The sequence below is a fragment of the Rhipicephalus microplus genome, chromosome X (assembly GCF_043290135.1).
Source record: "Rhipicephalus microplus isolate Deutch F79 chromosome X, USDA_Rmic, whole genome shotgun sequence".
Classification (NCBI taxonomy): Eukaryota; Metazoa; Arthropoda; class Arachnida; order Ixodida; family Ixodidae; genus Rhipicephalus; species Rhipicephalus microplus.
Window position 1 is genome coordinate 167,008,757 of NC_134710.1, and position 13,177 is coordinate 167,021,933.

A 13,177-nucleotide genomic window follows, 5' to 3' on the forward strand; every position below is an offset into this window, starting at 1 on the left:
AATCAGCATTCCGTAGCCATTTCTGGCTCTGCCTCTTTGAGGTCACGATGTTTCTTTTTTTTTCACTTCGAAGCATTTCTTAGCGAACTTACAGGCCCGTTGAGCGTTTCTATCTACGCATCTATCTACCTATCTATCTATCTGTCTAGCCGCTTACGTCTAGGTTTTCTCATTAATATCTCCTTAACATTATGTAGAGCAAAGTTTGTATGAGAGAGTAAGAGCTAGGATCTGAAGAATATGTCTGGCTGGTCGTGAGATGAATAACGTGAAAAGTTTATTTTTAACGCGTCGTCAAACTCACTTATCCAGACACGCGTAGCTCATATTCGTAAACCAAGAGCTGCAATATGCGGGTATGCTCCATAGGGGATTAAAAGTAAATATCTATCCAGGAGGCATGAGAACAGGCATTAGTAATGTAAACGTGAGACCGTTAAGAACACTGTCGTAGGCAGCTTTGACCCGATGAATGCAAGGAATAAATATCGGGGTCCCTACTGAAATTGAACCCAAGCATTCTGTGCAGTGCGTGCCAATGCAAGTATTCTAACACAGAGAGGCCACGAAACTCTTTGGGAAAACGACCATATAAGCTGGCATAATGTTGATGAAACGCAATTGTGGTTACAATTCAGGCTATCTAACTTTATAAATTTTAAACATTATCACGGAGTCATGATGGGGATGAAGGGAGCAGACTGTAGGTACAAGATGAAATTTCTTTTTATTTGTCCAAACGTGCGGCTGGTGAAAGTCAGATTACAGCGATACACACTGGCACTGATAACGGCAAACAGAGCGTCGGCCGTCGATCAACTAACCAGCGGTGATGCGCGTCGGCATTTGTAATGCTCTGTGGAATGTTTTAGCGTTATCGCTAGCGGCTACGTATCTCTCAGAACAATCTGTGATGTTTAAGCTCTGCGTGTAATCGCATCGAAAGGTTCTAAGATTGTTTCGGTGGTTCTTAGTCGATCAGCATGCTTTGCGCAAGGCAGCGCTATTACGTGTAAATGGGGGGGGGGGGGGGGGAAGATAACAAAACTTGACAAACGAGTGTCGCAATACGTACCCCTGTGATACGGGCGACATGACGGGTTAACGTCACTTGTATATTTAAGCACCATCCATTAACGTTGGTCCACGTGTCGCTAGCCAGGGCTACATCCTGGCAAGCACAACTACTACATATCAGCTTATCGCGTTTAGTGTTGGTAATAGCTACGTTACTGTTGCCTTCATTATGCAACCGGTTATATAAAATATATGCGACTGTTCAACATACGTCTATGTGTACAACACTTGTACATATCTTTAGCGTCATTTCCCAAGTTTTTGTTCAATAAAAGAAGTCAGTTTCGCCGCAATGGCGAAGCAATGAATGCGATAGCAACAACTTAGAATGTAAAGCTGAGAATGGCTATCAGATCGAAGCGTACAGCACTCGATCTGTTCATGAACACATGGTGCACGTAAACAACACACACGGGATGAAAGCGAACTATCAACTTTTACCGCTCAAAACGTAACGCGCTGTTTAAACAAAAACGACGCACTAAACGTATTCACAGGTACAGATGAGTGCAAACAAGTGTCCCAGTTATTGCTTCTCTGTGTTTGAAAAGCACCCTCTTTTCACAAGCCAGTGAAGTGATCTCCAACCAGTGAAGTGATCTTTGTGTGCTGGGCAACAAAACTCCGGTCAAAGCCGAAGGTTAAGCACGTACGGATAAGCACGTACGCACAAGCATCTAACCCCCTGCCGCCCCCCAATCCGCGGCGCAAAGTACGCATGGGAGATAAGCGCACGTCGGCGCATCGCAACGAGAATGGTGCCGAGCGTGGGCGGCTTTTTTAAAGCCGATAGTCTTTCTTGGGGACCTTCGAAGCAAAACATTCGGTCTGTCTGTCTGTTTGTCCACCATTAACAGCACCCTAAAAGGTACCGGAGTGACCGGCCGGTACCTCAAACGGCCAACCCCATCCGCAGCGCCCACCAATATTGCTCAAGGTTCAGCGTTCATACTTGTGCGATTCTCAATTAAAAAGCAATTATTGCGCATATCAGAGGCACCATAACAACACGTCCATATTTTGTAAGTATATCTTTATATAAAAAAAGCATACATTAGTAATTCTCAGGACCATAGCGTTTATCACGTTGCGCTGACTATGCAATGCTTGCACGAAAAGGCAAGTGTTTCTTTCCAACGCTTTGCTAAGACGACACGGTGGCGGCACCTACCCGTCGCCTTGCGTTCTACACCTTCTCACTTCCGAGACAGGCGCGCACGCCACGCGCGCGCTTCGTTTTCCAAGATAACTGCCAGCTGGCGCTCATGCCTTACGTGTGACGTCCCTTGATGTGCTCGTTCGGCACCGCTGCACGTTCGATGCACTCTAACGCAGCGCCTCCAGAATACCATTCAGCCATTTTCTTGCGCAGAACATCAAATAAATGTTTTGTTCACTTTCTGCAGACGCAAGACTATCGTCTTTCGTCTTTTGCAATGTAACATACAAATACGGGGCCAATTTTTTTAAATGCGATTAGCGAACTTCGGCAACTTCAGCGTATCTATCTATCTATCTATCTATCTATCTATCTATCTATCTATCTATCTATCTATCTATCTATCTATCTATCTATCTATGTCTGTCTGTCTGTCTGTCTGTCTGTCTGTCTGTCTGTCTGTCTGTCTGTCTGTCTGTCTACCCGCCTATGACATTTAGCTCTCCTGGCCGTTTCGATAATGGTATCGATACCAAAGTTGGCATGGCATAACATGAGTGTATGACTAGCATAAGTGACTAGTCACAACATGAAAATAATGACACGTATGCCATGCATGTCATGATTTACATTTCATGATCTTGCTGCTCTTGCGGCGCTTTCGTTCACATGAAATATTGCAAAAGCGGTATAGTATGACATGACTGTATGGCGAACTTAAGTGACGAGGAAATCATGATATGTGTGTCATGTAAGTCATGATTACATTCCATATGCTTTTTAGCGCTCGCGGTCGTTTCGCTAGCTTCACATGTGCCAAATTTGGTTTTACGGGACGTCAATAAATGACGAAAATTGATTGATATATGTGGGGTTTAACGTCCCCAAACCATCATACAATTATGATAGCCGCCATAGTGAAGGTATCCAAAAATTTCGACCACCTAGGTTCCTATAACGTGCACCCACATCTGAGCACACGGGCCTACAGCATTTTCGCCTCCATCGAAAATGCAGCTGCTACAGCCGGGATTCGATATTGTGACCTGCGGGTCAGCAGCCGAGTACTTTAGCCACTAGTCCACCATGTTGAGGCATGAATTACAGAGGTATATGACTGGTGCAAACAAGGTAATCATAAGATGCACGTCATGTAAGGAGATGACCACCTACCACGCTCATGATGCGCTAGTGGCTGCTTCGCTAGCTTTACAAATACCAAACTTGGTATTGCATGATGCGAACGGACGACGAAGATAAATGACACGTCCATACATGCAGTGTTGGGCAGCGTTTTTAATCAAATGGCGGGAAAAACCGTAAGTAAGCGCTCTAAGTTTCCTATCCTCTGCTCATTCCGTAAAAGATTAAAAAATGACCCCGTATCTGCATTTTTCACTGCAAAAGTCGTCGAAAGACGATAGTCTTGCGTCAGAGAGTGAACAAAACGTTTATTTATTTTTCTGCGTGAGAAAATTGGTGGATTGTAAACTGGAGAAGCTGCGTTAAAGTGTCTTGATCCGTGAAGCGAAGGCGAACGAACACATCGAGGCACGTGAGACACAAGCGCTATCTGACAGTTATCTTCGAAAACTAAAGAAGGCATACGCGCCTGTCTCGGAGGCAATAAGGTGTAGAACGCAAAGCGACGGGCAGGTGCATGCCACCACCGCGTCGTCTTAGCAAAGCCTTGGAAACACTTGCCTTTTTGAGCATTGCGTTGCATTGTTAGCGCAGCGTGATAAACGCTAGGGTCCTTAGAATTACTTATGTATGCCTTATCTAGTATAAAGACACACACATGAAACATTGGCATGTTGTTATGGTGCCTCAGATCAATTGCACAAGTATGAACGCTGAAACTTGAGCAATATTGATGGGCGCTGTAGATGGGGGTGGCCGTTTGGGGCCGTTTGTGGCATCGTTACGGCGGACAAACAGAAAAATGTACAGCCAAACCAAGGCTTTTGCGTCGGGTACCCCAAAAAAGACTATCGTCTTTAAAAAAAACGTCTTGCTGATGTATTTTGTCCCATGGTGCGCTAGCATCCGGTGAGCCGAAGGCAATTCCTTTGACACTTTTGGACTTTTCAGCGGCGTTGGTGAGGCGTCGTGCAACATTTTGTGGTTTTCGTTCGCGCGTAGCCATTTATTAGCATATACATGGGATTTTTTTAGGCACGGTGTGATGAAAGATGCCGTCCGCATGTTGTGTGTTATCCAGGCATCTTCACGGAGAAAGCGGCTGTGTGTGGCAATATAGAAAATAAATTTACAGAGCCTCCATGAAACGGAGCCTGCTGTTTTTTTATTATTATTACGGAAATCGTTATTATTATTACGGAAATGTTATGCGAAGCATGCCTACGCATGCTTCGCATAACATCTATTCCCAGGATACGTGGGATCGGCCTTTTTTTTTTAGCACGTCTAAACGGCGTAAATGTTCCCGGCACTATTGCTGCAGCTTTCAAGTCTTTCGTGATTTTTTTATTCGAATTTTTCTTGCCTGTAGATAGACCTTCTTTTTTATGGTTAGTGCCTGAACTGCTTTAATGAGATACAGCTCTAAATGTGAAATATTGAGGGCATATATATATATATATATATATATATATATATATATATATATATGTGTGTGTGTGTGTGTGTGTGTGTGTGTGTGTGTGTGTGTGTGTGTGTGTGTGTGTGTGTGTGTGTGTGTGTGTGTGTGTGTGTGTGTGTGTGTGTGTGTGTGTGTGTGTGTGTGTGTGTGTGTGCGTGTGTGTGTTGAGTTAACGCCCCGCCGCGGTAGTCTAGTGTGGCTAAGATACTCGGCTGCTGACCCGCACCGCAAGTTGCGGGATCGGATGCCTTCTGCGGCGGCTGCATTTTCGATGGAGGTGGAAATGTTGTAGGCCCGTGTGCTCATATTTGGGTGCACGTTAAGGAACCCCAGGTAGTCGAAATTTCTGGAGCCCTCCACTACGACGTCTCTCATAATCATATGGTGGTTTCGGGACGTTAAACCCCACACATCAATCAATCATTGTGTTAACATAACTTCATTCATTCAATATTACGTACATAGGCATTTAGTTGTAAACCAAACAAAGTTTTTATGAAGGCTTCCGGTGAGTTCCCGTGAGATGATTGAGGTCGACGTTGAGCGCTAGCTCACCATGCTGTTCATTTTTTTCTTTCGTAATACCCGCCGTTGTAACTTAGCACTCAGGTGTCGCCCTGCTTATGTTGAAATCAGGAGTTTGATGCCCGACCACGGCGGTCGCATTTCGATGAAGGTGAAAGGCAGTGAACACCTGTGTGCTCGATTTAGGTGCATGTTGAATATCCCCAGGTGGCCTAAACTAGGCCGATGTCCCCACTGCTCCTTGCCTGGTTCTGCCGCGTAAAACAGCAGCGATCATTTTTATTTGGTGATTGTTTTGAGGAATGACTGCTTCTACTCCATTGGTGGCCATTTCAATTTGTTTTCGATTTCTCCTGCTTAACCTGAATGTTTTTTTTTTCGCAGAGTTGTTCCATTCCACCAATTCAACTTAGTCTATGAACCACAAAACGAACCGCTGCCTGTCGTTCTTCCCTCACCCTTCTCTCTCCCATAACGCAGACGATGAGGCAGCGCTTCGCAACATAACTACGAACAGCTCAGTCACGTCGGCAACCATTGGCCCACTACGTCCAGCCCGAGTCTTCAGCCTGCGAGTGAAAGCCGAGAACGGCATCGGATGGGGCCGCTTCAGCAACTGGGTCACTGCCAACACAGAGGAGCACAGTGAGTACGCACCTGGCAGCGCCTCTTTGCAATGTCGCTCTAACCGTCTATATAAATCTATATGGCAGTCCACTTCTGGTGCCCGGTTGATAAAGACTTCCAGCCGAAAGGGACCAATGAACCGCGAACGCCAATCGGCACCAAGCTTCGAGAACTATAAGTGTGTACGTTGCCCTCGGCTCAGCTTGCGAGGTCCATGCCGAGAGTGTCGCTAAAACAAAGACGGTGCGGTTTCGACGCATGAACGCCTCTTTTTCATTCTTCTGTTTGTTCGTTTTTCGCGTTTCAATTAGCGTGGCGGCTCTACACACCTTTTTTCTGAAAACGCGTTGTCGCCTAAAGCATTGTACACTCTTCAATGGGACCCGCAGGGGTAGTGTACACTTGCCTATCCAAGGGACGTCTTTACTACTTTGGTGGCACGTTTTAAAGACAGGGTGGGAGTTTACCGCAGGCCACTCTTTCTCCTCTGTCCAGGTCCTCTTTCGCGCCAAATCCGCTCGAGCATTTCAGACAAGGGGCGGGTGCCAAGGCCTTTTCATTTCGGCTGCTTCTTTATTAAGCTCTTTCGCGGCATGCCGGGGGCATTTCGTCACTTGCAGAGACAAAAAAAAACGAATTCCGAAGCGTCGCACAATGACTTTTCGTCGATTAAACTCTCCTGCCTGGCGCCGTCGAAGGCGGCGCGTGATGCGAGAATAGGAGGCGCACGTGTCGCTGCTGCTGTCCCATTGTTGCGTTTCTCAAAACTCAGAAAGGCGGATGAATGAAAAGAAGCCTCGGCGGGCACAATGCAGCAGCGGCGGAGCGATAGCGCCCAAGGAGTCGAAGCGAAAAAAGGAAGCTCCGGGCGGCGTCATTCGAGACGAAGCGCCAACGCTTTGAAGGAATCCTTGCGGAAGAAGCCGGCGACAAGAATGAGCGGCCCCGATTTTCGACAAAAAAAAAAAACAAAAAAAACACGGAGGCGACGAAGTGCTGCCATCAACACCCCCCCCCCCCTTTTTTTTTTTCTACCTCGTGCGGGCGATCCGCTCGAAGCGCACACCTTCCATCCAACTAACTCCCGCGCGGACAACAAAAGTAACGCGAAAAAAGAAAAGGTTTCTTCGGTAACGAAGACGGAGAGGGTGTGCGAAAAAAAAAATCTTTTGTTTCACCTCTTCACGAGTCCTCTTTTGTTTTCTGAATCGCAGCTATGCCTCCTTTTCTCTCTGCTTTTTTTTATTTTTGAGTGTCATTCTTTTATTATCATTATTATTTTTGTCCTAGCTCTCTTCTTTCCCCCTCTCTATCTCTTCCTAACGCCTTTACATCGTGCTACCCTTTGTCCGCTCTCCATGAAGCCTCTTGCTGTATTTTCCCTTTTTTTCCAGTCTTCACTACATTATACCTACTTCTCTCCACTGTTGGACGCTATTTGCTACTCGACAGGACGCCGCCTCTTCCTTACTTTTGTTTACACCCGCTTTTTCTCTGTGTCCGTGGTGTCGAGTGCACGTGTGTGTGCGCCAGTAAATGAGCAAGCTTCTGCAGCGACATTTCGCACCTCATCCTATTTGTACGCCGTGCCCTTGTTTTTCTCGTCTTGCATCGTTGCCGTGCGGCCGCCTCTTCTCCGTCCTAATGCCGTCCTCTCTTCTTTTTTTTTTTGTGAACGGCGCATGAACGCGAAATAAAATAAAAGACGCTGGGCGCCTGCCCCCCGTTCTTTTCATCTGGCGCCCACCACTCGCCGACAGTTTTGTTTCCCTGCACCTTATCGCTCTTTCGTCTTAATCTAAAGTGAGCACCCTTGAAATTTTCACTTCCTTCGTTTTTAATATTATTGTTCTTCCATTCTTTTCTTTTTGTGGTTATTCCCCCATCGAACGCCGTCGTTCACTCTTGGACGGTTCGTGTGCACCCATACTTTCAGCGGACCCAAGAGAACCGCTCTGTATCGCTGCCTGCCTGCACGGCGTCTCTCTGCAGTTACACCGCACGCATCCTTCTTTCCCGGACGCTTCATCTCGGGCGTCTCTCCTCCTCCCGACGACCCTTCTCCTTCTTCCGTATCACATCGCCGGGGCATTTTCGGCGCGCCCCACTGCGCTCTACTTCGGAAGCTCGCAGTTACATTCGCTTCCTCCCGCCGCCGATATCCCACGTCGTCCTTCCGCGAGAAATGCTGGCAAGTTCTCCATCATACCGAGTAGTAGGCCGAGAGAGAATGTAACGAAGCGGAAGGCATCCTGGAGCCAGCCAATCGATTCACAACGTACGTACACTCAAACAACCTAGCTGCGAGAATACAAAAAGGAAAGAAAGAAAACACAAGGACGGAAGGCGTAGTGTGCGAAAGGCGGCGCGCGCGTGAAATGTATAGCGTAGGCAGCATGCGAGTAAAATTTTGGGGTAAACAAAAAACTAAAAAAAAGAAGAGCCTGGTAGGCCTTCGGAACATGGACCGTCGATGGGAACCATGTTTTCGGCGCGTACACTGGAGCAGCCGCCCATAGAAGTACTGCCATATTCACGCGACGGTGAAAAAGGAAAGCACTACAAAAACGCATGTATGTGTATGAGCATATTTCAATGAGGTTTTTTCTTCTTCTGAAAATTTCTGACGGTCATCAAATAATACAAAGAAGTGGCAGAGGACCCACATAAGTTCTCAACCGTTTTTTCAAAGGTATTTTTGTTGCTTTTCTCTTTTAAATTCGGACCCTTGTGAAATTGCAGGTGCGTGATGGGTCCAGTGAATTTTCGATGCGAAAAGCTTCTGCCGAAGTCATTCCGACTCGGAAGATTTCGATGGCGTGTGGGAATATCGTACATTGCGCTCCTCAAGAGTATACAAAAAAATAAAAGAGCGCTCTAATTTTGTGCTTATGGGACGGCGTTGGTGCGAACCACGCAACAAACTAAAAAAAATGACTTTTTTTCTTCGAATGAAAGGAACAAGGAAGACGGATGTAGTTTTGAGAAAGCATCATGAGCAGAGCAGGGAAAAGAATGTAATATTAAGAGTAGGACGCCGAGTGACGGCCGGCGAGCAAAGGGAGGTGGCACGCGGAGACACGCGATACAAAACTTATCGGGCGAGAACACGGGCGGCCCTGAAGAAAGAAACGCCGGCTCTGCCGCTTTCCCTCGCGTCGCGTTTTTCCAATTACGATCCGCTAGAGCGCGCTCTTGTCTTCCGTCAGGGTGGAGAGAGTCATCGCGCGGGACGACGTCGTCGGCGCCGGCGGGCGCCTGTCTCGAGGACTTCGATCGCGACGGCGTGCCTCGGGCGTATCAAATGCGCATACGTGATGGATATGCACTACTTATACATGCATCAGCGTGTACGGCCGATCATGTTGTTGCCCGATACAAAGTACCGCCACCCTTCGTTTTCCCGCCAAAACTAGCCTATCTTTTTTTTCTTTTCTTGAGCACATCACGCCTTCGATGTTCCCTACTTTGACGTCTCGCATGGTGTGCAACGCTCGCGTAACTGGCTGTGCGCCCGCACTAAACAGTGAGAGGAAGATCCCGAGTGCCGGTTCAGTGACTCGGGTTGCTGTACGCACGCGGGATGAGTGGGGAACGGGGGTTGCTTTTTGGTAACACCAGCGCGAGCTGTGCGTAGTGCGGGGAAGCGCTGCGAGCGCCAGGTGGCCGCGTTAAGGCTCTTCTAGCGAAGCCGGCTGGCTGTTCGATGGCGTGCGAGGAGAGAGAGATATGTTCTCCGAGGCACGCTGAAACGAACCTCTCTGGGTTCACGTTGCGTGCAACAGAACAGCGCAAGAGACGATGAACGCACGAGAGGAAAGCTTTTAGCGTGCTCTTTGGGTGATGCGCTAGAATCCTGTCCGATATTCCGCTACATCGTAATGTTACCTAACGCTTTATCCTACGAACCTGAAGAGAGGAAAAGTTAATTTAGGGAGAAACTTTCGAAAAAAAAAGTCAAATGAAGTTCTCGGTGAATAGACAGCGTTGTAAGGAACAGCACTTCATTTTCTGGCCACATTTCTGCTACATACTGTGGCAGGTGACATTCTGAGCATGTTTTCTAGTCGTGTAAGTTTTTCTAAATTAGTTCCCTTAATTTTTAGACTGGGCCGATTTTGTTAAAAAAAATATATTAATAAGACAGGAAGAAAAAGTCTTTTGGCTGAACCCGTGTACGGTGATTGTATACGTCGAAATTAAGTGAGAACATTCGCATAACCGATAAAGTGAATTCAACTTTGTTTAAACTGTATTGAGGGAGCGTTGTGTTGTGTTCGTTTTGTTTGGTCTCTTTGGCAGCCAAACACACGGCACATCTCTGGAGGTCGACTAACCTTCAACGCGCGAGCTGCGCATGCACGCCAATGTTGTAACAGCATAACGATAGCACTGTTCAATAAGTCAGCTCTGTCTAAGACTGATATCTGAGTCAAGGGTGTACTCAGTACTACTATGTAAATGTTTTGTTCCACACCACACGATGCGTGTCAACGAATGCGCTATGCGAGCTCTATCGGGCCAGCTTGTGGGTTGCAGTGTGGCACCTGTAACGACCAGGCCGTCTGCTCCACTTTAGCGCTTATTTGCTCCTCCTCCCTGTTAATGACTGTTCACATGGCACTGTGCTTCTCGTCCGGAGTTAACATTACCTCATTCGTTTGAAGGGAGGATTAATCACATCGAAATCGAATCGAGGTAGACTGAACAAATCAGGCTATCAGGCTATAAGGCTATATATATATATATATATATATATATATAATTTCAAAGGACAACGCAGCTAAGCAAATTGCGATATTTTATGCTTAACACTTGGCATTTGCAGCATGCATTTCGGGAAGCTTTTCATCTGATCGGTGCTAATAGCCTTGGTCATGGGTAACAACTGAGTTATTTGCAGTTCTTTCTTTGTTTTCTGACTACCGATAATATTACAGTCGCCACTTTATATTTTACATGTCTCTCCTTTTTAGTGGCACTTTTTATTTTAATACTGATTATAAAAAAACTTACCTATATCTCTCGAATCACATGACTGCTTCAGGAGCTGCATGGGCTATTCAATTAGCGCTTGTGATAGCTCTCACTGTGCCCTTTTGGTCATCTTCTTTCACACTGGGCTGCAGAAATGTGTTTGTATGTTGAAATTAAATTAAACAAAAAAAAATGTTTGTTGTAGGTCCTGCGAGCCCACCGCTGAATATTACAGCTCGCCCGACCGGTCCGAACTCCATCAAGATATCTTGGGAGGTGAGATTTCTCAGCCGTACTCTCTTTTCGCAGGAATAATGGGATCTCCAGACTATCAGTGAGTTTTATGTGAGTGCTCTTATATATGTGTTTATTTTTCATTCACATGAACTATACCTTTTTGTAAACTCCACACTGTCGCATAAGTTTGGCACCTAGATAGTTTTAGCTGTAAAAACAATGTTAAAATTGGTGTTTTTCTATCAGACATATCTCTTTCAGCCACAGTATGTTAAGCTGGTTCCTTGCGTATGCGCGCTACAACGTAGATGCATCGCTCTTTGTTTAATTTTCATGTGGAAACATTGCAGTAATACCTAACATGTTGAAACTTGATCATGGGCGAGTTGACAACTTGCCATATTGTAACTAGTTTAGCAGAACTTAGTGATCCCTCGAAACCACTCACATAATCACACATGTTTGCACTCAAGAAACGCACACTGCACACAGCTCTAACAACCAACCGTTTATATATCGCGCGTGACCGACCATCTTAAACGGATTGCATGGATGATGCGCAACAGTAATAAACAACAAAGATGCGCATGTGCAAAAATTCAACACGTGATGCAAGAACCAGTCATCACCTATCAGAGTAACAAAGAAAAACTGAAAAAAAGTTAAACAGATAGACCAGCGCCAACATTTGATGGTTTTGTATTGAAAGGAAGCATCTTTTCTCGTGGCAAAATGGTACTCCTTATTGTTAATTTATCGGTTTTCTTTTCTTTTTTTACTTGGTTGGTTTGTGGCCGGCTTGTGCATCGCTTGTTAAATCTTTTCACGTGCGCATCTTCGTGGTTCATTGCTTTTGCGCATCATCCTGTGCGTATATGAAACGGTCAGTCATGCACAATAAACAGTCGATAGTAAGCACTGTCCGTGGTGAGTGTATCTTGAACGGAAGCGGGTATGAATGTTTCGGGGGATTACCGAGTTGCGCTAAATTACTTCCAATACGTAACGTGGCCATTTCTGTGGGCATTCAGTAGTCAAGACAAAATGGATGAAGTGTACTGGTAATGATAATATGTAATGCTTGGCGACCTAAAGCCAAGATATGATTGCGAGGAACACCGTAGTGGAGGTCTCCAAACATTTCGATCACCTGGTGCTTATTGAAGTGCACTGACGTCGCACAGTATACACGGGCTGGCACCATTTTGTTTCCACCGAAATGCGACCACCGCGACCTCTATCGAGCCCGCCACTTTCGGGTCAACAGCCTCGTAGCCGCTACACCTCCGTGGCAGACCGTGAATACTGGAGTTTCAGCGCATAAATATATCGCTGTAAATGCTTCTAAACAATGGTTTTTGGGGCAAAATGAATAGATTGAACCATTTTTTGTGTTATTAAAGAAAAAAAGCTTCGTTTGAAGTAGTCCTTAGCTTCAAGCGTTATAACATGCTGGAAAAGCACGAGGAAAAAAAATCTAGATGAGGATAACGGTCTTAAGCTGTGCGCAGCATTTGTTTTCGCTAACTTTTTCCCGATATCGATGCACCAATTATGGTGTTGTCATCGTTAAGATCACCAGTGAAACGATTTCAATTTAGCAATCAAGATCTCGATTTTTCCCCTCTTCAACTTGCTCCACGAACGCTCCTCCGGATGTTTCTCGTGATAGCTGCACGCGCTTAGTTCGAAGACCAGAAAAGAACGAATCAGGGGAGTCTATTTACAATGCATATGATGACAGAACGATTGCAGCGTCGTTACGTCTTCTGTCAGTCGTGACCAAATCATCTGAAACCTGGCCACGTAGCGTGTGAATGCAGCGCACGCAGCGCATGCATTGAGACCTCAGCGGTACGAGTGATCGACATTCACGACATTCTCGTGAGCTGATCGCCATAGTAGCAATAGTTACCGCGTACGTAAGTTAGGTACGACCATATAATGCACCGTAAGAAAATATAGATTAT

General features: G+C 46.0%; 1 protein-coding gene across 6 annotated transcripts in view; it reads left to right on the forward strand.

Annotated features, from left to right (window-relative positions):
* Positions 1-13,177, forward strand: part of LOC119176937 (cell adhesion molecule Dscam1) — a 640,641-nt gene that overhangs the window by 547,674 nt on the left and 79,790 nt on the right. For all 6 annotated transcript variants that reach the window (XM_075878151.1, XM_075878149.1, XM_075878150.1 and 3 more), the window contains 2 exons: positions 5,847-6,011; positions 11,176-11,246. In XM_075878151.1, the coding sequence (XP_075734266.1) occupies positions 5,847-6,011; positions 11,176-11,246 (236 nt within the window). The remainder of the gene's footprint in view (positions 1-5,846; positions 6,012-11,175; positions 11,247-13,177) is intronic.